This window comes from Leptinotarsa decemlineata, unplaced genomic scaffold (genome assembly GCF_025532065.1).
Source record: "Leptinotarsa decemlineata unplaced genomic scaffold, Ldec_3_MD MMD2_tig00000591_RagTag_RagTag, whole genome shotgun sequence".
In the NCBI taxonomy this organism is placed as follows: domain Eukaryota; kingdom Metazoa; phylum Arthropoda; class Insecta; order Coleoptera; family Chrysomelidae; genus Leptinotarsa; species Leptinotarsa decemlineata.
Window position 1 is genome coordinate 875,788 of NW_027412552.1, and position 24,447 is coordinate 900,234.

At 32.7% G+C, this 24,447-nt stretch overlaps 1 protein-coding gene across 2 annotated transcripts in view; it reads left to right on the plus strand.

The window, feature by feature from the left end:
• Positions 1-24,447, plus strand: part of Ptpmeg (Protein tyrosine phosphatase Meg) — a 42,403-nt gene that overhangs the window by 16,089 nt on the left and 1,867 nt on the right. For both annotated transcript variants that reach the window (XM_074174517.1, XM_074174519.1), the window contains exons 7-11: positions 13,589-13,743; positions 13,805-14,034; positions 18,695-18,877; positions 21,158-21,433; positions 23,893-24,242. In XM_074174517.1, coding sequence (XP_074030618.1) covers positions 13,589-13,743; positions 13,805-14,034; positions 18,695-18,877; positions 21,158-21,433; positions 23,893-24,242 — 1,194 coding nt within the window. The remainder of the gene's footprint in view (positions 1-13,588; positions 13,744-13,804; positions 14,035-18,694; positions 18,878-21,157; positions 21,434-23,892; positions 24,243-24,447) is intronic.

Below are 24,447 nucleotides of genomic sequence, written 5' to 3' on the forward strand. Positions count from 1 at the left end.
AGAGCAGATCAAACAAATTACCTATGATAAAGTGTTTCATGGTAGAGTAAAGCAATTGCTGCTGCAAAAATGTTACTATAGTTGTGATGAATTCCTGGAAGATGATTTCCGTTGAGCAATGATTTTACTTATTTTTTTTTCCTCTTACTATTATTTAGTGTTATCTTCGACGCCTGTTCCATATTTTTACTAAGGAATTTATATACGTGTCTTGTCTATATATGTGTATGTATATATGTGGGTGTGTATATGTGTGTATATATGCATATATGTATATACACATATATGATAAATGAAATACCTACCTATTTTATTCGTATCACACTGTTATTATGTTCTATATATGTATATTTTAAGTTATTGACATACCATATGTACATACTATACCTCAGTGGCAAATAAATAGTTAACTATTTTCATGTTATGGCATTTGCTGTGAAATGGCTGTGTCAGGGGACGCCGACAAACAGTATTGTTTACAGCTCACGTGTTTTATTCAAAGTCACATTTGAAGTTCTTGCTGGTGTTTAATGTCTTGCATAATGAAGAAAAATAGTGAAGAATTGTGTGTTCTTGACGATATTGAAGAGGCTGCAAAAAGAGCTTTAATTGAATTATTACCAAAAAAATCGGCTCAGCAGTACGACATCGCGTATTCTAAATTTCTTGGCTGGTGTAGACTTAAAAACGTCAAAGGAAATTTTAGCGAAACCGTCTTTTTAGCCTATCTAGAAGAGAAATCAAAAATATGGAACAAAAAAACACCTATATTAAATCACAGCAAAGTTCCATTGTAATATTCATCACGATTGTAGTACGCTTTAGTTGCAAGGGCATCTTCAACGAGATTTCTGAACTTTATAGCTTTTTTTCTTCCTAATTTCGTAAGGTATGTGATTATACAGATTTTTATTTTCATAATTCGAAGAATACTTTGTCTGGCTTGTTTTTGAAACAGGAAGTTGTATTTTATTTTCAGTTACTTGCCGGGTTATGTAATTTGTATGTTCCGGAGTTCCAATCACATTATGTTTTTTGTAAATCAAGCAAACAGTTTCAAGTATGAAAATACAAGTAACAGTGAGAATATTTTCTCTTAAAAATAATGGTCTGCATGACTCACGTACTCCCACCTTGCATAAGTATCTAACCGCTCGCTTTTGTAAAACAAACACTGAATGAAAAAGTTTTGACTGCAAAATCCCCAGAAGGCAACATCATATCTCAGGTGGGACTCTGTCAAGGAATGATATACCATTTTTGTTGTGAATGAACTCGGTTCATTTGAAACTATTCGAAGTGCATAACGTCCTGATGCCAATTTTTTATTCAAAGCTGAAAAATGTTGATCAAATTTTAATTTGATATCCATGAAGATTCCCAGCAATTTGGATTGGTTTTTATTCCCAAGAATTTGTCCATTCAAGTACAAATTGTTTACCAGTTTGTATATGAATACACAAGAATAATAAGTTTGTTTGTCTTCAGTAGATGGAAAATGAAAGCACTTCAACAATATATTTTTATATATTCCTTGTGTATATATATATATATATATATATATATATATATATATATATATATATATATATATATATATATATATATATATATATATATATATATAATTACAAGGTAATTATATATAGGTAGATAATTTTTGTACATTTTTATATGACTTCACTTTCGACGTCATTTGTTTGTCAGAGCACTGGCTACACAGTGACCACTTGCAAACTATCAATATTCAAAACTATCAACTTGCTGCCTATTTCACTAGAAATGTTCACCAACATGGTGGGGTTGCAATATATTGTAAAAATGATTTGGATTTCAATATTTTGAACTTGGGCGACTTCAGCGTGGAATGCCATTCGGAGTTTTGTGGCATACTTTTAAAACCTCAGAATCTTCTGTTATTTTGCGTATACAGACCCTGTACAGGGGACATTAACTTATTCCTGAGCAATCTCGAAGGTTTATTATTTAAATACTCCAAACCAAAAATGAAAATTATTTTATTAGGTGACTTTAACATAAATTTCCTGTCCAATACACCATCACTACAACTTTTGAATAATTTAATAGAATCCTATGGCTTATCTATAAAAATTTTGAATTATACCAGAATTACAACTTTATCCTCATCTTGCATAGATAATATAATCACTGACCTGAACGATCAAATTCTAGAGGTAGGTACACTTGATCCCTGTCTTTCTGATCATAACGGCCAATTCATAGTCTTAAATCAGAGTGTGTGTCACGCAAATGATATTATGCAGACAGTTCGTTTTACAAAATCTGGGATGGACCGTTTCAAAAGCAAGTTATCTAAGACAAATTGGGATGTGATTTCACCCAATGGTGTCGATGTAAACTACTATTGCGATTTTCTCATAGAGACTCTTCAAACTTATATTAGAGAATCTTTTCCCCTGAAGAGAAATTCACCTAGTGAGAATCTCTTCCAAATTAAATGGTTCAATGACACTTTAAAATCTATGAGAAATAACTTAGAAGCTGTCAGAATTGTCTCCGAGGCAACTAGAAGTCCTGTCGATGTTAGAGCCTATAAACTCATGAAGAAACAATACAGTGCTGAATTATTGCGACAAAAAAAATATGCCCATGATGCATATATAATAAACTCTCAGAATACATCACGGGCATGTTGGAATATAATAAACTCTGAAAGAAATAAGATATCACGCAAAAAACTGACTACTGACTTTTCTGAAAATGATTTTAACACCTTTTTCTGTACCGTTGCTGAGAATACTATCAGGTCTCTCCCAAGTATTGACCCAGAAAACTCTTATAATTTTAGAAATTTTCCTTCTCCTGTAAATTCTTTCTTTTTAGATCCAGTTTGTCCTCAAGAAGTACTAACTGCAATAAATAAATTGAGCAACTCTAGCTCTCGAGACGTTCATGACCTAAATAGCAAGTTGTTTAAGACCTCTGCTGAATTTATTTTAAATCCTTTGACTTACTTAATTAATATAATTTTTTCCAGTGGCATCTTTCCTGATACTTTGAAAATATCTAAGGTGATTCCACTCTTTAAAAAGGGCGATAAATCCCAAATGGACAATTATCGTCCAATTAGTATCATTCCATTAATTGGCAAAATAATTGAAATTATCCTAAAAGATAGGCTTTACTCTTTTTTTGAAAACAAACTTTATTTCAGCGAATCACAGTTTGGTTTCCGGAAAAACAAAAATACTACCCACGCTGCTTTCAAGGTTGTTGCCGAGATAGTGGAAGGCCTTGATCAGGGCAGGCATACTTCTCTGACATTATGCGACTTGACCAAGGCCTTCGATTGCGTTTCACATTCCCTACTTATTGAAAAACTAAGTTATTATGGCATAAGAGGCACTACCCTGGAACTCCTTCGTTCATATCTTACAAACAGATTTCAGTGTGTTGAACTGAACAATGTAAAATCTGATTTGAAAAAAATCGAGCATGGCGTCCCTCAAGGTTCAATCTTGGGACCTTTCTTATTTATTGTGTATATAAATGACTTATGCCACGCCATTGCACCTACTAAATGTTTTCTATTCGCTGACGACACAACAATTATTTGCTCAAGCAAGTCTTACACTAACTTGAAAGACTCTGTCATCACAGTACAAAACTCAGCTAAGCTTTGGTTCACGAAGAATAAACTCAAATTGAATGAAAGAAAAACCCAAAATTTGATTGTCTCCACAAACACTAATTATCGTGAGGGGGCAAATGTATCGTTTTTAGGCATTACGATTGATGACAAATTAAGCTGGAAAAATCATCTTGACCTTGCTGTTCGCAAATTATCTTGTGCTCTCTTCGTTCTGAGAAGGTTAAAACATGTAACGAACCCTTATATTATGAGAATATCTTACTTTTCCCTTTTTCATTCTGTACTTTCGTACGGTATTCTCCTTTGGGGAAACTCTACTAACGCAATTGCTGCTTTCAGATGCCAGAAAAAAGCCATACGCATCTTGGCTAACCTGGGATACAGAGACCACTGCCATCAATTTTTTATTTGTCTGGGTATTATGCCTCTGCCTACTTTATATATTTATACTGTTCTGCTAGAAATACATCGCAATAAAGATACTTTACTAAAAAACTCCGACATCCATAACCACAATACCAGATCAGCTGACTTACTAAATACTCGTTATCACAGGTTATCTGTAAGCCGCAGAAACTCCCTAAATCTGAATCTATATAACATTCTCCACCACTCTATCAAAATATTGGAATTCAAAAAATTTAAATTAGTCCTAAAAAATTACCTACTAGAAAATTGCTTTTACAGTACCGATGAGTATATGGACTCAGTTAGGTACTTTAAGCCTTATGAGCTATCATAAGTATGGTTAACCATGATCTTTTATTGTATTTTAAAATATATTGCTCATGTCTAAATTTTAAATCTTATACTATATATTGATAATCTGTTACTAGACGTTAATTGTTCTTTTAATTATATTTTTATTTTTATATATTTTTTAATTTTGATTTGACTAATATGACTGTGAATTTACTGTGACTTGCCATAAATGTATAAACTACATAATCTGGTCAAATAAACTACTACTACTATATATATATATATATATATATATATATATATATATATATATATATATATATATATATATATATATATATATATATGTAAACGGTCATTTGTCAGCCCGTAGAATATACGATGTGAACTCTGGTCAGCCCTCGGAAACGTCGGTCGTCCCGGTTTCGGGCTCACCAACGTTTCCCACTGTATATAGTGTTTTTTGGACATGTTATCATGTGAAATGACGTTTAGCAAATTTTCGGTTGGGCCGACCATTACACCATATACACATAGCTGATACACCACCTACTTTCACAAAACTTCGCCAGGAGGCGTGGCTGTGTAATTGTATACACCTGATGTGAATAGTGTCTTTGTGAGCCCAGGTTTATACGAACACTTTCAATGGATAGCATGTTGGTCAGCCCACAATCGGGCAACGCTGCACTTGCATTTCATGATTCTAACTAGATTGTCGTGGTGCAGAAATTTGATAATAGAAATGGAAAATTTTTTGAGAGATGTAGAATTTTATGAAAAAGTTCCTGTTTTGTATGTTTTTTGTACAAGCGTTCGTGTGCGTGCATCACCCTATATCTATACAAGCAATTTAGATCAGGAATTGTTTCGCATATAAAAGTTTTATCAGAGCTTCGTAACATATTCACTTGTAGAAAAATGCTTGATCTGAACTCATACTTTCCCACATTCGACTACTTACCCGAAATCAGCTTTTTCGGATAACGGTGTCGAGTACGGAAATGTACTGTTTCCGTTCTAGTTAGGATAATAATAATATAATTACTAACAGTGCGTTATTCCATTTAGCTTGTCAAAGCAATTTTAACCTCTGCACTATCTTAGATACAAAAATTTGAATATGTTATAAGTTGAAAATATCAATATAGTGTTCGGAATCACACGTTAAAATGTAAGACCTCGTTAATCTATAGCTAGTACAAGTTTATACTTCTGAGGGTTGTCGTTCGTAGGGGTGCGACAGACATATTTTAAACCGTTTCCTGTTCGTATTTTCAAATGAAGATTTTCAAATTCTAATTATTTGGCATGGACGCCTCAACAGAAATCGCGTTGTGTAAATCAATTTTAGACATTAAGCAGGAAACTTCGGATTTGACTTTGAAATTGTAGATTTGAAAACCTGACTGCACAAAAATAATCGAAGTGTGACTGAGTAGAAATGAGTAGATGAAAAATGACATTTTTTTCACAAACGAAAAATCTAAAATGTGATGAATGATCTGGTAATGAATTTATTGAGAAACGAACAGTGAATATCCAGAATGTCTACAGTTTCAATAAATTCTATATAAAAATCCGCAGCAGCACTACAGATTTCCGATATATAATTTAGTTCAAAAATTAGGTAAAAATCGCACTAAGTATGTTTTCTATGACGAAACGAAATTCTGAGTGACTAGCATAAGGTAAGATATAATTTGTGAAACAGATAGGTATTAGTAATAAGTTTCAATTCTCTTTTTCTTAGCAATAGTTTTTTCGAAAACTCCCTTTCAGTTTTTGGAGGTATGATGTTGTTCAGGTTGAACATAATGAAGTGGAGATTAAACCAATGTTTTTTTATTATGTTGACTGTTCATGACGATGAATACGTCATATCATCATCGATTATAACCTGCAGCAGACATTTCAATCAAAATAAAAAAGACTTGGAATATTTCAGCACAGAAAAAATTTGATCAGGTTGAATAAACATTTATTTGAATGGAGTATTATTCTTCAATTTGAGAACTGCTGACAAAAATTGTTCGGTAAACTAATAAACACGTAGTATGAAAAAATAACATAATTTCTAATGAAATGAAACTACAACATGGGTAAAAAAATATCAAATGAAAATTATTAATATTATTTCTTCTTTCTATAACAACAGTAAACGTATTCTTTGATTGCAGCCCAGTTTCTATTTTTTAATAATAATGAATATTTCTTTTCCTTATATTTTAGATACAAACAAGAACTAATTCAATTCTAGCACTCCTTTTTTTTCGGAGCGAAAAACTTTTTGACTATATTTCGTTTTGCTCCTTAGACCAAGTTTGTTTTTGAGAAGGTTTTATTGTTTTCAAAACTGTGCGTGTCTGATGATCTGAAATGAGATCAGTGTGTTGAAAAACTCTATCAAGATATCAAACGGGTTGAAAATGGATCCAAAAATGAATGATAAAAATAAAAAATGGAAGGACGATACTGAAAAGTGATTTGACTCATTTCCAACCTATACTCAGAGATACGGATGATTCCAAAACAGCTCAAAATATAAATAATTGATTGCATATAGGGAATTTTTTTCAAAAGGAGCCACGTTCAATATCTCCATATATAAGACAGTAATGTAAATTTCCCGAAACACCTAATTTTTGTGAAATAATATAAGGTATCGCTAAGATGCGTACACACTCCTCTTCAAAATATCAAACAAAATAACCCCATATATGCCATCTATTGGATAAGTGATTTTATCAGGAATTCAACGATGATTTTTCAGGGTTGATTTCTAATTTACTGTGAAGAAGGACCTTGAAGTATAAGTGAACGACTTTTTAGATTAATTGATACAATCTCTCACAAAAACGCATACAACAATTATTTCTATTGTCAAGTTCCTAACAGAAAACAACTTTTGTCGCGTTGAATTATATCTGTCGGATTTTTGGCAAAGTTTCTCACACAAAACACTTCAAAATACTTTCTAAAACTCACAGCCAAAAATGTTCCACTAAACAGTTTTATAAAAACGCGACACGTGTTTCGCCATACAATGGCTTCTTCGGGCGTATCTTTATCTACTAAATTTTACAAATTTAATGCTTGGTATACCTAATTTTAAAATTTAAAGTACCTACATTTCAAGTACTTGAGTTTGTAATGGATTAAATGACCTGAGCTTATGTCCCAGTCCCCACATTTGAAAAATATTCAGTAACGGTTATTCAATTCTAATTGATCATTTAGTTAGTTACCCGAATTCTTGAATCTATTGATTGCTTGACATTTCAGAAGATTGAATTTCAAACTCTTCTCTTCTAAATATAACATGTCATATTCATGACTGAACTCATGTACTTCTGCTAAAAGGTGGTTTGCAAATGTGAAATTGGTCTTTCTATTCACAAAATTACATCTAAGCTTTTAATTCTTTGGAAAATAATCTCCCTGTTTGGCCATTATACAGTTTTGGGCAAGAGCCACAACTCAGCTGATATACTCCTGATCTATCCGATACCGAAGTTTTGTCTTTATTGTTTTTAATAAATGCACTTACACTATTATTCGGACTATTACTATTTCTGTGAGCTAAGTTTACGCAGTCTTTATTCAAAAAAATATTATTGGTTGGTTCATCCAAAAATGACAATGTCTCATAACTGACATTATCGCATCTTGAATTTGGGTAGATATGGTCCATGGCTTGCTTTTGTAGTTTTTGTTTGATTTGTTTGATCAAACTCAGCTCTCTCTGGAAATTATTCAATGGTCTATGAAGAATATTATTGAATGCAGCAACTTTATGCTGGTAAGAGTGCGTAGAGGAATTATGTATGATAATATCCGTGTAAGATGGTTTGTGGAAAATTGCAAATTCATGTTCATTGTTATTTTTTGTAATGGTTGAGTCAAGGTAATTTAATGAATTATTTACCTTCCTCTCAGTGGTAAATTTTATTGACGGGTGGATGGAATTGACATATTCAACGAACTTGCCTACTTGCTTTTCTGTAATGATTTCATTATTCACTAATGATAAATGGATATCGTAATGCTTGAAGAAATACATGCATAATGAATATGTCCTGAACAAACTGTAACGTCTATTTGATAAAAAAAAATTGATGAGCTTCCGTGAAGTATCATATTTATTCTAATACTTGCTACTTTCTACACACATTCACATCAAATCGATATACCAAATTTGGAACATCCATTCTAACTAAAAATGAAAACACAGGAAAATAATATTTCATTTGAGTTAGGAATTGAAAAACAGTGAATTACTTAAAATGAAGTAGATTCTATGATATTTATTTGTAATCGTCATATACCTATATATTCTCTAATCATTCTCTAAGTATACCAAAATATTGGCAAGCCAATTAACAAAATAGCATTAGGACCATTGCAAAGATCGTAACGGTTCTCAAAGAGTTTCGCGCCAAAATAGTTAACGCGTGTCAAACAATTGCAGATTTCGTAGGAATACTGAAACTTTAATGAAATGAATAAAAACACTTTTGTCTAATTACCTATATTTGATTTTATTTATATGACCGTTTTCGGGTTTGACCCCATTACCAAGTATTACCTTACCTATAAATTTCGTCGCCGCTGATATATACCATTATTTTTTGAAGAGAAATTTTGATGATTATAATATCCTCCATTTCATAAATTTATTATCGGATGAAAAGTGCAATTTTCTATACTTCACTGAATTTGACTTCGATACTAAATTTTCCCATTTTCATGATGTTTTTCTTCAAGCTTTTGATATATCCTTTCCTAAACAGTTTCAAAAAATTAAACAAAATCAAAATTCAAGTAGACACAAACCATGGATTACTAAGGATATCGTTGAAGAAGGTATATTACTCAGAGATATTTATAATTTGAACAAGAGCCAAACCAATGTACATTTATTGGGTCAATACAAGCAACTCTTAAAAAATCATAGACAAAAAATTGTGCTCTCAAAAAGTCAATACTTTAATAAATCAATTCCTCAAGGTTCAACATAAATCTGAAGCTGCCTGGTCTATCATCAGGAAAAATACTATTATAAACGATTCATCTAAGACATTGGCGATGGTGTACTTGTTGACGATGGTCCCGGTATATCTCAAGCATTTAGTAGTTATTTTGTCGATTCAGTGGAGTCATTAGTAAAAAATACTGCACCTGGTGGCATTGAAAATCGTTGTGTAAAAACTGAGTCTTTTCCTCTATCCAATAGATGAAACTGAACTCGTGGAAATAATTAAATTCGCATGTTCGAAAAATTCCAGTGGGGTTGATGAATTGCCAGGCAATGTTTTAATGAAGGCTGCTTTGAAAATAATGGAACCTCTGATTTATCTAATCAATTTATCTTTCTCTGAAGGTATTTTTCCTTCCCGACTTAAGCAAGCAATGATCGTCCCAGTCTATAAAAAAGCGATAAGCATGTAATGTCGAACTACAGAGGTATTGCTTTACTATCTCCATTTTCGAAAATATTTGAAGAATCATATCAAAACTTGTGTCCTTTTTAAATAAATATAAAATCGTATCTGACAACCAATATGGGTTTCAAGTGGGCTTGTCAACCCAGGATGCCATCCTTTCTCTACATAATCATGTATTATCAAACTTCGACAACGATGAAAAATCACGTAGTGTTCTTGTCGACTTGACACGAGCGTTTGATATCAGTCATCATGGTCTTCTTCTTGATGAACTGTTTGGCATGGGCGTTCGTGGTCCAAGTCTGAAATGGATTGAAACCTATTCAACTGGTCGTACACAGGTTGTTAAAGTTAGGCTTCAGACTGGGTCATTTTTCTCTGAATTTCGAAACGTTGTTACAGGTGTGCCCCAAGGTAGTGTTTTGGGGCCTACACTATTTATTTTATTTGTTAATGACCTTTCGAAAATTAATCATCCACAGTGCTCTATACAATTTGCTGATGACACATCTTTTACTGTCAGTGGTTCGGAATGTGAAACATTGTCAGTAAGAGCAAATGATGCTGTATTCAACATGCAAAATTATTGTTCTAAGAATGGCTTGATTCTAAATAATCTTAAAACCAACACCATTTTCTTTACAATTCAGGAAACTGATTGTAGTGTATTGGTTAGGCCTGAGATTAAAAATATTGAACAGGTAAACTATAAAAAATTTTTAGGAGTTCCTATTGATTCCCAACTCAATTGGAATCATTATGTTGATTTCATACTGAAGAAATTAGCGACACATTGTTTCGTTATATGGAATCTGCGTAATTTTGTGTCTATTGAAATTCTTAAAAGTTACTATTATGCATATATTTACTCTGCCCTCAATTACTGTATTATTTGTTTTGGCAACTGCAATAGAATCAGTTTCTTATTAATTTTCCAGAAAAAAAATATCAGAACAATATGTTTTAAAAAAAAAACTCGATTCCTGTAAACCACTATTTGCAAAGTTGAATATATTAACTGTTACTTGCATGTATATTTTTAATTGCGTAACCTACGTTAAATCAAATTGCTCCAAGTTTTAGAACAGAGATGATACATGTCTTCTTTCGGGCTTCACCCTGAGAAAAAACTATAACATTTTAATTCCTAGTCATAAGTTAGCCAAGGTGACTAATAGACCTCATATCATGTCAAAAAAACTGTACAACAAGCTCCCAATATCCATTAAAAAATAACTAGTGTAAAGCTCTCTAAACAAAAAGTTCGGAAAGTATTATGTGAAAAGTATTTTATCCGCTTGATGAATTTTTTCAGTCTGATTTGGAATTTTAAATTTCAATTTTTGTACCCCTTTTATGGTCTGAATGTTGTTTTATGATTGTGACCTCATTGTAATTGTACTGAGTTATGTGACTTTGTCCATGCCGTCCCTAGGTCTACGGAAATAAAGATTTTTGATTTGATTTGAAGTATTGAAAAAATACTTAATAATGCGGGGTCAAACCCGAAACTGGTCGAATACATAAAATCAACTAGTGGTACTTAGACAAAAGTGTTTTTATTCATTTCATTAAAGTGATCATGAATTACCACAAAATAAACAAGTAATCAATCATACATAATACAGAAACTATATGAAACATAAATAGTCAATAGTAACGCCATCTTTTTCTTTTCCTAATATATTTTTTCCGGTAAACTAACACATAGTTTACCTCTGAAAAACTGGATTTGCCAGGATTTTAAAAACACTTGATACCCTCACGATGAAATCCAATGATACACTGAAATGGATCGCGTTCCTGGTCAGCCCTTCGATGTGGCAGCATTGTAGGGCTGACCAAGATGCTCTTCATATAGCGATTTGTATAACTATGGGCTGACCAACAGCATGGGGCTGACAAAGGTTTAAAGGATATGTAAAATTTTTATTTTCAGAAAAAATCTACCCCTCTGATGGGCCTATTAATAAAATCATACCACTGAAGAGTATTCCGAAAAGTATATACCTAAATATATTCGGGAAGTGCTGGGTGGACCAACGCCCCGTTCATATACCGGGCTCACCAATATGCAATGAACAAATATATATATATATATATATATATATATATATATATATATATAAGTAAACTCAGGAATAAAATTTCAAAGTATGAGTACTACAATAAATATACAACATCTACTTAAAATATCACAGTTGTTAGTCAATATAAAACACAAACAAAATACAAATATAGAATACAAAAAAAAGTTTATACAGTCAAAATTTATATTATATAAAGACTAGTTCATTCACCCAATAGATGACTTTTCAACTTTCTTTTGAATAATGCAAGAGTGCTACATTCTTTAATATTTTTGTTCAAACTATTAAAAGCTAACATTCCTGCATGGTAAATGGATTTCTCAGTACACTTTTTATTTTTAACTCCTACATATATGTTATTACGTGTTCTTGTATTATAGTGATGATGATTCTCATTGTATTCAATATGCCTACTCAGGTATGTTGGTGATAGGTGATTATTCATTTTATATATCATTATCATTGTATAGTAATATATGAGATCTGTCACAGCCATCCATTGCAATTCCTTCAGCATTGCTTTGATTGGTGTATCTCTTGGTTTTCTTAATATGATCCTCATGGCTCGGTTTTGCTGTTTTTGTAATCTATCCATTTCATTTTTATTGGCAGTATATATTATTGATGCACAAAATGTAAAATGTGGTAATATAAGTGTGTTATATAATTTTTGTAGATTTTGTAAGTGTTGACGAAATCCTTCCTAGAGAGCTAACATTTCTTGAGATAGTTTTTATTACCTCTTGTACGTGTTCTTTGAATGTTAAGCCTCTATCAATTGAGACTCCAAGATATTTCGTCGCACTAACGGTTTCTATTTCTATATTATCAATATGGATATTTAAATGCCTGCTTTCAAGTTCATGATATCCCGTTTTATTAGTGAATAACATGAATTTTGATTTATTACCATTCAATTTCAATACATTATAACTACACCACCGACTTATTTTTTGTAGTTCACTATTCATTGTATCTATCAAATGTTCCACATCATGTGCACAGTAATATACAAGTGTGTCATCAGCAAAGAGATAAATTTTACACTTGTCTACCTCATTAACAATATCATTTATATATATTAGGAATAAGAGTGGTCCTAGTGTACTGCCCTGAGGTACTCCGTTGTTATGGGGCAGACATTATCTAGTTTGTAGATGACATATTTCATAAACCGTCTTTGGACAGATTCAAGCAATTGATTGTGTGTAGTAGAATATAGGTGACAGTTACGACAGCCATATTCTAAATGGTATCTAACAAATGAGTTGAAGAGAGTAATGAAACTGTGAACATATGTTTGAGACAAGTGTACCAACATATAAAATCAAAATTACTAATCGAATGTACGTAGTCCTTAACATTTGAACATTACCCTTTTGTTAATGTATGTATGTATGGTATCACTTATGCTTTGGAATCATGATTTATTCGTACCAACCTAACTGATCTTTAATTTTGAGGAGTGACTCCTTGTCACATTTTATGAAAGGAAGGATGCTTCGTTTTTCGGAAACAAGATGTTGAAGTTGTAATAAAAACACTGTTTTACATTATAACTTCAACATTTTCACAGAAGATATTTCGCCGATTGTAATCAAACGTATAAAATTTGATCATCTGCATTTTATATATCTTCTGTGTTACTTTTGTGACTCCTGAAGTAATCTACTGTAAAATGTGAGCCGGTTTCATTAATTAACTAATAATTTAAGGTGAAGCCAACTGTTCCGCCTCTTCCATTAGAGGACAAAGGGAAAATCATGTCTGCTCCTGCGAGACCTCCAGGTCCATATGCTCACAAAGTAACATCCCTCGATACCAAAGAACCCAAGAAGGCGTGGACGGAAGACTCGAGAGCTTCTGATGAGTAAGGAAAACAATTTTTAAAAAATTCAACTTTTTTCATATTACTACTACTTTTGTTTCAGCGACGGTGGTTTCTTGGAGAGAACCCTCGAAGGACCTTTTTCACCCGGTATTGCCGGTAGGGTGATGAGTTATGCAGATGAAGAACAACCCTCGCCCACTTCGAATGGTCTTTATGACACCCCTCCGTATAGCGTTAGCCACTCACCGACGTCTCAAATCATCGACGACGGTCTGGTGACTATTACTCTCTACCCCGACGAAGACGAGAAATACGGATTCAACGTCAAAGGTAAGAATTCTTGCACTGATATAATAATAAGTATTTATTGTGTCATGAAATACAAAAACTATTTACAAGAACGAATTCACAGTCAACATGTTATGTAAAAGCGAGTTATGCAGTAGCTGCAATACTCGCAAAAAAATCAAAGCCATTTTCAGACGGTGAAATTGTTAAAGAGTGCTTGGAAAGTGTCGCGAAAATTGTGTGTCCAGAAAAGAAGAAGGATTTCTCAAAAATAAGCCTATCTCGTCAAACTATTACAAGACGTGTGGATGATGTTGGCCTGCACACTGAAAATAATTTCAAAAAAACGTGCATCTGAGGTTATATATTATTCTCTGGCATTGGACGAAAGTACGGATATGACAGATATCGCACAAGTAGCGATCTTTATCAGAGGTGTTGATGCCCACTTTAATAAAATTACAACAGCTGTTAATTTGGACCTGTCAAAAGCCTTCGATAGTGTTGAGTATGAAATATTGGGTGTCAAGTTGTCAAATTATGGTATACGAGGTTTGCCTCTCAAATTAATAAAATCATATCTGGAAAATAGAAGGCAGTGCGTGATTCAAAGGGATCAAATAAACGGCGAACTAATAACATCAATTAAAGAGAAAATAATCAGAGGGGTAATCCAAGGGTCAATATTGGGTCCTTTACTCTATACAGTGTGTCCAAGATAAGGATCCTAAGCATGGGAATCTCAGTACCTGTTGGAGATACAGCTTAGGTTAAATTAGGAAAAAGTTGTATTCTTTAAAGCTTATTTACATGCCGTTTAGAAACTTGAAGAATTTTCATGGCCTGCTGAGATATTTGGGAAAAACGAGAATTTGACAATATCAATTTTATTTTTTTCTGACTTTATTTGAAAAGATATCAAAAAACGAATAACACTTTTTCATTGGCACTTTCAAGGTACTACACGATGGTATTTTTAGTTTTTATATCCGACGTTTCGTTTTCAAAAAACCATCATCAACTTTATTTTTTTAAATAGCCCGAAAAAAAAGTACACCCTGTATCTGATTCCATTTTTTATTACGAATTCAACGATGTAACACATGCCATTGTTTTCTTTTTAGTTCAAGGGAAAATTGCATTTTTTCTATTTTTAAAATGTATTTTTAAGTAGGTTAATAATGATTTTTTTAAAGTAATGAAAACAACAAAGAAATTAACGCATTTTTTATTTAATTCAAAGGAGGTGTTCAAACAGGTTTCCGTTATTTTCCAAACATAAGTATGATCTTCTAACTGTAGAACTTGAAACATCACGTAACATCTCTGGTGTAATACTGTTAAATGCGACAGTTACACATTCTCGTAACTGCTGTTCAGTTTGAAAAGAATGTTGGTAAACCCGGTTTTTAACAAAACCCCATATGAAGAAGTCCAGAGGAGTTAAGTCAGGGGATCGCGCTGGCCAAGACACTTCACTAAAGGTTCCAATCCACCTTCCAGGAAATCGCTGCGAAAGATACTCTCAAACTTGTCTAGAATTATGTGCAGGAGCACCGTCTTGTTGAAACCAACAGTTAGCCAGAGGTAAATTATCTAAACAGTCTTCTACATAGTTTTGCAATAAATGATGGTATCGTTCGGCGGTCAAAGAATTATAGTAAAAAAACGGACCTAGTATTTTAGTTCCTAAAATTGCACACCACATATTAAACCCAAAACGTTCTTGATGTCTTGATATTTTCTTAACACGCGGATTTTGCTGAGCCCAGTAATGCGTATTGCGGCGGTTGAAGATACCATTACTAGTGACCATACTTTCGTCGGACCATATTATTTTTGAAGGGAAATTATAATCTTCTTCACACGCGCGTGTATACCATTCGCAAAAATTTCGGCGCCGTTCGAAATCCCCTGGTTTAAGTCCTTGGCAAATCCTAAATTTATAGGGGTGATATCTATTTTGACGCAAAATAAATTGAGCTGTGGATTTGGCTACTCCTACATTATTTTAGATTTGCCTAGTTGATATTTCAGGGTTCTCAACAACTGCTTGTAAAACATTATTTTGGGCTTCTTCTGAAGATTCCTTTTTTCGAGATAAAACAGGCTTTTTAAATGAACCATATTCTTTTAAATTTCGAGCCAGCTCTAAGAAAATGGACTTACATGGCTGCTTTCTTTCTGTATATGTATTAAGATACATTGCTGCTGTATTTACAGTATTTTTGTGGCACAAAATATAGCACGTTAGCATGTCAAACTTTTCTTCATGGCTATAATGCTCACCCGGCATATTCGACGATAATAACACAATATTATCTATTCAACAATAAACAATAATAACGACAACAGTAACAATAACTCTAAAAACAACAACGACAATTACTATTTTATCGTGTAATTAAATAATATTTGACAGGCTCGGTGACAGGTATTTACGTCAAAGCATTTGTTTGCAACGTCTACTTAAAGATTTTTTTAAAAATAGAAAAAATTTAATTTTCCTTTAAACTAAAAAGAAAACAATGACATGTAATACATCGTTGAATTCGTAATAAAAAATGGAATCAGATACAGGGTGTACTTTTGTTTCGGGTCATATAAAAAAATAAAGTTGATGATGGTTTCTTGAAAACGAAACTTCGGATATAAAAACTAAAAATACCATCGTGTAGTACCTTGAAAGTGCCAATGAAAAAGTGTTATTCGTTTTTTTATATCTTTTCAAATAAAGTCAGAAAAAAATAAAATTGATATTGTCAAATTCTCGTTTTTCCCAAATATCTCAGCAGGCCATGAAAATTCTTCAAGTTTCTAAACGGCATGTAAATAAGCTTTAAAGAACACAACTTTTTCCTAATTTAACCTAAGCTGTATCTCCAACAGGTACTGAGATTCTCATGTTTAGGATCCTTATCTTGGACACACTGTATATTATATACTAATAACGTATCAGACGCTGTGAATGAATTTATAGTGCAATATGCTGATGAGTGCTCTGTGATTTTTAGTTCAGATGATGCTTCTTCTGAAAAAACCAATATCTTTTCCTCCCTGAAACTGCTAGAAGACTACTTTTCAGCCCATAATCTGAAATTGAATACCAATAAAACGCATGCCATAACGTTTACACGAAATGGTACTAGTAGTGTTTGTAAACTCAGTAATGGATCAACAACATTGGTATCTTCTCCTCATTTGTCTTTTCTGGGCTTAACAATTGACTCAAAATTGAACTGGAAGAGTCATATAAATAATATTGCAACAACTTTATCGATATACTGTTTTGCTTTGAAAGTCATATCACAAAATATTTCTCAAAATGCAGCACTACTGGCATACTATGGATACGTTGAAAGTCACATTAGATATGGTATTATCCTTTGGGGAATGTCTGTGGACACTCAGCGAATATTCATTCTACAAAAACAATGTTTGAGAAAAATTTTCAATCTACCTAGAACAGAGAGTTGCAGGGAAATATTTATTGAAAAGAGAATTCATACTCTTACAAGTATGTATGTGTATGAATGTGTTATTTTTGTTTAAGAAAACATGTCATTATTTGAAATTTTTGATAGGAATCACTCTCATAATACCCGCAATAAAAACAGTCTTCTCAACTTAATGACACGTTTTTTTTTTTGTACAGAAAAAGGAACATTTTTCTGTGATTAATATTTATAACAAAATACCTGATTCCATCAAAAACTTGCCTGTTAGAAAAATGAAAAAGGAACTAAAAATCATGCTTTTATCAAAGGCTTGTTATTCGGTAGAAGAATATTTCGCTGATAGACTTTGAATTGTCTACCTGTTTATATTCTTTGTCTGACTGTTTTGTATACTTTTTGTGTTTTGTGTACTATATGTTTGTCTGAAATGTCTTATAGTATGCAATGTGTTTATTTATATATATGTATGTGTGTATATATGTGTATATATGAATATATTTTATATATATATATATATATATATATATATATATATATATATATATATTCAAGATAGTTGTAGATCAATTTTCTTAAGAGAGGGCCTATTGACGGCACCTTCTTTATTTATCTTGAAGTGTGTCACTTTTGCTCGTAACAATATAACTGAATTTGTCACAAACGCGGATATACATGGTAGAGACACCCGTCATGGGAAACTGTTAAGAACCCCCTCACACAAAACGGCTCACTTTAGATGCTAGAAGTGTTACTACAGTCTTGAGGAATTCTTGCACGACACTTTTTCATGACATTTTGAGAGTATTTGCTAGAGCTTCTCCGATTTTTTATATTATACTTCTATGTTGTGAAAGTTTGTGGACGTGAACCATATTTATTGTTTTTGTATTGTTCAACTTCTGTAGTTTTATTTTGTTTTTTAATTATGACTTAGCACATGTACTCAATGTACCAAAGTGTCAAATAAATAAATAAATATATATATATATATATATATATATATATATATATATATATATATATATATATATATATATATATATATATATATAATTTTTTTCCATTTTATTTTTATGTTTATTTTTTATTTTTTTTTTATTTTTATCATACTCCTTTATACATTGACATGTTCTACACCCGTAAGGGTCTTTGTACCAAAGAACTAATAAAGATAATCTATCTATCTATCTAATTAAATTAGCATGATCATTATTATTATCATATCTGGAATCGTCTGGTTACAGGTGGCACTGAAATAGACGTACCGATATTGGTATCGAGGGTCGCTCCGAATACGTCTGCTGACAAATGTACCCCGAGACTTAGTGAGGGTGACCAAGTAGTTCAAATCAACGGGCACGACGTTTCGCATGCTCTTCATCAGGACGTCGTGAGGCTCATACAGGAAGCTCGATCGACGAATGGAGGTAATTTTTTTCCAATTGAACAGGGTATCATTTTTTCCAATACATATTTGTCTACAAAAGTTATACTGGGGTTTAGTGGGTTCTACCTGAAGTGTTCGATATTTTCTCACATCCAAAGTATAATCATGTAAACGCCATTGAGATGTATTCAAGTAACTTCATCGTAAGATTTTCACTGGGCGTTTCCATACTAATTATTGTTTGCTTAATGTAATAACAATTTGAATCATATGACCTTCTACCTAATCAATGACTCACAATTCGACTTGAGTTTAGGTAGAAACCAATTGAAAATTTGAACGTCATACAATTATTTTTTCAACAACTCATTTCACGGACATGTAATAAACTAGTCACCAATTTCCACATTAGAAAATAAATTCGTGGTTCCACTATGTGAAGCATGAAATATTGTTGAAGACACTTCAGCACTACGGAATTAGAGGAGTTGCCTTTTAATGGTGTAATTCCTACATATCAGGTCAAAGCCATATAGTGAAAACAAGAATACTCTGTGTAAGAGCATATATGAAGACTGGCGTACCTCAAGGCTCAATGCTGGGCCCGCTATTATTTTTGGTGTATATCAATGATTTGCCAAATGTCAAAATTTTACACTGTATGCCGATGACACCATCACCATAGTGATGTCAACGTAATCAGAAAATGGTGTAACCCAAATAAGTTTTCTTTCGATGCCTCCAAGACCAATCTTGCCACTAGAAGAGGCAATTGAGAACAAACGTCATACAACGTTCCTGGTATTACAGATTGATAGCTGAATTTCGATAATTGTAATGAGGCTCTAAAAAGCGAACTAGCATCTGGATGTTTGTGTCATATTAAATAACTCAGATTATCCAACGCAAAGGGACTCTCCAACGCAAAGGTGGTTCATCACTCACTAATGGAATCTCATCTGCGTTGTGGCATTACCTTCTGAAGGGTTAATAACAACTACATGCAGGCCTTTTCAATCCAACAAAAACGAGAAATACGGTACATGCGTAAAGCAAAAAATCGAGATTCTTGTCGACAATTATTTATTAAGTATAGAATCCTGATAGAAGTAGAATTGTTCATATTGGAAACTGCATGCAAACGGATAAGAAAATACATCAACAGCTTCGAAGCGATCCAAACAAATTATAGTACTTGGCAGACGGAAAATATTAGATTATCTATTCCATCCTTAAATCTTGTCAAAGACTCTCTTATATAAAATGGTAAAATATATAACAATCTACCCCTGGAGATTAGGTAAATTACGAGGGAAAGCTCATTAATCTTTAAAAAACTTTACTCAGTGATAATCCATACTACTGAGCTGCTGACTTTTTCAATGAATTATTTTGAATTAGATTCCATTCCAATAATTGTATGTACCCTGGTATGATGTAGCATTTGATATGATGTACCTTCGTTCATTATTTTCTGACTAATTCATATTTTAATTGGATAGAACTGACCAATACTTGATGAAAATCCATATTAAAACTAACTAACACAGTTTATTGTATGATTTTCACTATAAAGTTAACGCTTGAGAAAGCTATTGTATAGCGGAACATGTGTCACGGTTTTCGTAAAAACCTTTATAGTGAAAATCATACAATAAACTGTATTGGTTAGTTTTAATTCATGTTTTGTTATATGTCTCGTTTTAAATTATTCAGGTTTATCTTCTGACTGATATGTGTTTTGTTATGTGTCTACTTTTAAACTATCAACATAACATACGATTTGTATTGAGAATTTTAGTTCTTCAAAAAATAAAGAATATCTCTTTCTCTCTCCCAAAGCTGGAATTGGTCTACACATTCAAGACACTACTCCTATGTTCTTTTATTCTTTGGAAAAAAGCCCTCCCTGTTTGGCCAATATAAAGTTTTAGGTCGACTTATATATTCCTGTCCTATACGACAATCTTTGAGGAAATTTATTGAAAACCAATAGAGAAAACTTCAGTGTCTGATAGATCAGGAGTATATATTGGCCAAAAGAAGAAGAATTCATACCCAAGAATAAAAGAACGTAGGAGTAGTTTCTTGAATGTGAAGACAATAAATTTCCATTTGCAAACCATATTTTGACAAAGGGACATGGGTTCAAACACGACTATGACGTATTACATTTGGAAGAGAAAGCTTTGAAATTCAATTTGATTGGTTTATTGTTTGAAGAAGAAAATCTCGCAACGGGTTAATTGATAAAGTTATGGATTTTAATCAAGTACCGCTCAAGAAATGAGTGTTGAGAAAACAAGTTATATTTTTTCAGGAAAACTTATTCTTGTGGTGAGACCAAATGTTTTGTATCAACAACATGAAGACTTCGAGGAACCTGCGTTTCAGTATGTCCCTGTTGAAACGTCGGAGCCTCTTTCTCCAGGGAACGCTTTGAAGCAGAGCATGCTCCTGTTGGCCGACGGATTAGCTAGCGGGGCTTTGATAGCGCATTATGAAATGTTGTACAGGAAACACCCCGATCTGACCTGTGACGAATCTTGTAAACCGCACAACATCAACAAGAATCGGTATAGGGATATATTGCCTTGTGAGTATTAAAGTTGTAAATGATGTTTGGTATTCGACATTTCTGTAATCTGTTGCCTAATTTGAGCTGTGTAGAATTGTTGATTTGGTAGTAAATTTCTATTACTCCTCGGTATAATCATACTTATTTTGGCACTAGTTGAATTTTTGAACAGGAAGTCTGTTCAATTTTTGGTATGTTTTTGAGCTCTCTCAGAAATTCGGGTTTTATCTCTTCAATCGCCGCAAAAAGCCTTGCTTTCCTGGATTTCTTCAGTCTTGGGAAAAGGAAAAGTTTTGAATGGATCACAGAACAAGCTCCGTCAGCTTCACCAACATTTAATCTTATATAAATATCATTCATCAAATAAAAAATTGTGTTGTTGGTACTTCTCTTGGATTGGAAGTCAAACACCATTCAAAAGACAGCATAATTTCAATAATTTCAAATTGAAAGTGTGGTTTACAGACGAAATCATGGCAGATCTAAAAAAACGCGATTTTCTTCATAAAAAAGCCAAGGAAACCAAACTACAATGTGACTGGGATAAATATAAAATAAGTCGTAATTTCGTTACCAAAAAGATACGAATTGAAACTAAAATGTATTATGAATCAAAGATTTTTTTTTTCCCTCAAGAAAAATAATACGGATGACAATAGAATTAATCTGAATATAATCAAGTTAACATTTGAAATACTGGGAAATAGGTTTTTGGACTTTGGAAAATTTCCTGATGGTTGAAAAATTGCCACCATCGTTCCTATTGAAAAAATTACAAACACCGTTTTAGGATCTGATTTTAGACCCATAAATACCCTGCCAATTTATGAGAAAATATTAGAAGTCACAGTGAAAGAGCAATTGATGAAATTTATAGCGAAACATAATATTTTGATTAAAGAACAATCTGGATTTAGGGAATCCCATTCATGTGAAACTGCACTGCAATTTCTAATCTCTTCGTGGAAAGTTGAGCTATCTAAAAAACGTATTATAGGTGTTGTCTTTCTGGATTTCAAAAGGGCATTCGAAACGGTCAACATTGAGTTACTTTTAATGAAATTGAATAAGTATGGACTAGATTATAAAGTATTAAAATGTTTAACAAATTACCTCACATATCGGAAGCAGTTAGTTAAATACAATCAAGTGACATCCAGTACTTTACATGTTTTTTCTAGAGTCCCTCAAGGGTCAGTATTGGGTCCACTGCTATTCTTGCTGTACATACATGATATTGTGACACATGTTAAAAGGTATAAGATAAAACTGTTTGCCGACGACATTATGTTGTACTGTTCTAGGACAACTAATGAAATCTCAGAATGGTTGAATGAAGAACTATTAAATATAAACGAGTGGTTATGTGATAACGGCCACAAGTTAAATGTTAATAAAACAAAATGCATGTTAATAGGTAGCAAATATCGTTTGATAATGTCATCATTGAAAGGGTAACAACTTTTAAATATCTGACAGTGGTATTAGATCAAGAATTGAACCTTAATGCGCATTGTAGTTATATTCAGAAAGCCACGAAAATTCATCTTTTATATAGATTGCAAAATGAAATAAATGAATATGCAAAATTAACAATTTATAAATCAATAATAGCACCCCACTTTGACTATTGCAGTACATTACTCTATGTTGTGAGCAATGAAAATCTAAACAGATTACAGAAGCTTCAAAACAGATCTATGAGGGCAATATTAAGTTGTAATAAACACACATCTGTGGAATACACGTTGGAAACACTGTCTCCTATGTCTGCTAAACAAATGATAACACTGAATATGCTTAACACAATATGTTGCCAAATTATCTGAGTGATCAGTTAACCTACACAAGTAGTATTCATACACACTCCACTAGAAATAGAATAGGAAATTTTTTGGGAAAGAAAGTTTTTGGCTTTCTACTACTCCATCTTGATACAAAAAAAGAATGAGAGAATCTTACTTCCTTCCTTTCTTTGGAAGATTCCCTCATCCTTTTTTTGTATCAAGATGGAGTAGTAGAAAGCCAAAAACTTTCCCAAAAATTAATCACTCCTAAAAATATAACCCCTTCAATTCAAAGGAAATTTTTATATCAACAGAGAACATATAGGTTGTGACTCGTTGTATAGTTCTGGTCTGATTGCATTTAATAATTTGCCAAGTCATATAAAAAGCTGAGATTCATCCAATTCATTCAAAAGAAATTGTAGTGAATATATTTCAAGTAATTGTCATCAATAATTGGACTTGTTTTCTAGTTTCTTGTTTTTAAAATGTGACTTGTCTTTAATTTTATATATATTTTTTTATTGTTTTGTATTTTATAAGTGACGGACTGTACTATAAAGAGCATTATTTGCTAATAAATAGTAATAATAATGATAAAACTGAGGATTTAACAATATATTATGTTGATCTAAAAACAGTATTCCTTTGATTAATTATTTTTTTCTTATTCCTATAATTTTTTTTCAGATGATTCGACCAGGGTTATAATGAAAGATGCCTCCAGTGGAGACTACATAAACGCGAACTATGTCAACATGTTGGTCCCCAACAGCGACCAGGTCAACAAGTATATCGCGACTCAGGGTCCTCTGGCTTCGACGGCTGAAGATTTCTGGCAGATGATCCTGGAGGAGGAGGTCAACCTAATTGTTATGCTTACGACAGTTTTAGAGAGGAACCGAACGAAATGCCACAAGTATTGGCCGAACGTCGGGGAAGTTTTGACGATGCTAAACGCGTCCGTCGAGTGTACGAGTGAAGAAACGGATCAGTCGGAGAGTTTTGTCTTCAGAGATTTCGTTTTAAACGACCTGAAGGTATGAACAATGTTTTTTCTTTACAAAATCCTAATAAACATTAACATTGTACCACCACGGCTCATCTGTCAATGACCGATGATCTTTTTAAAGCTATAGACAATGAGAATTTGACCTGTTTAGTACTTTTGGATTTAAGCAAAAGCTTTGAGACTCTTGCTCACGAAATATTGTGTGACAAACTTGTCTATTTTGGTTTTTTCTC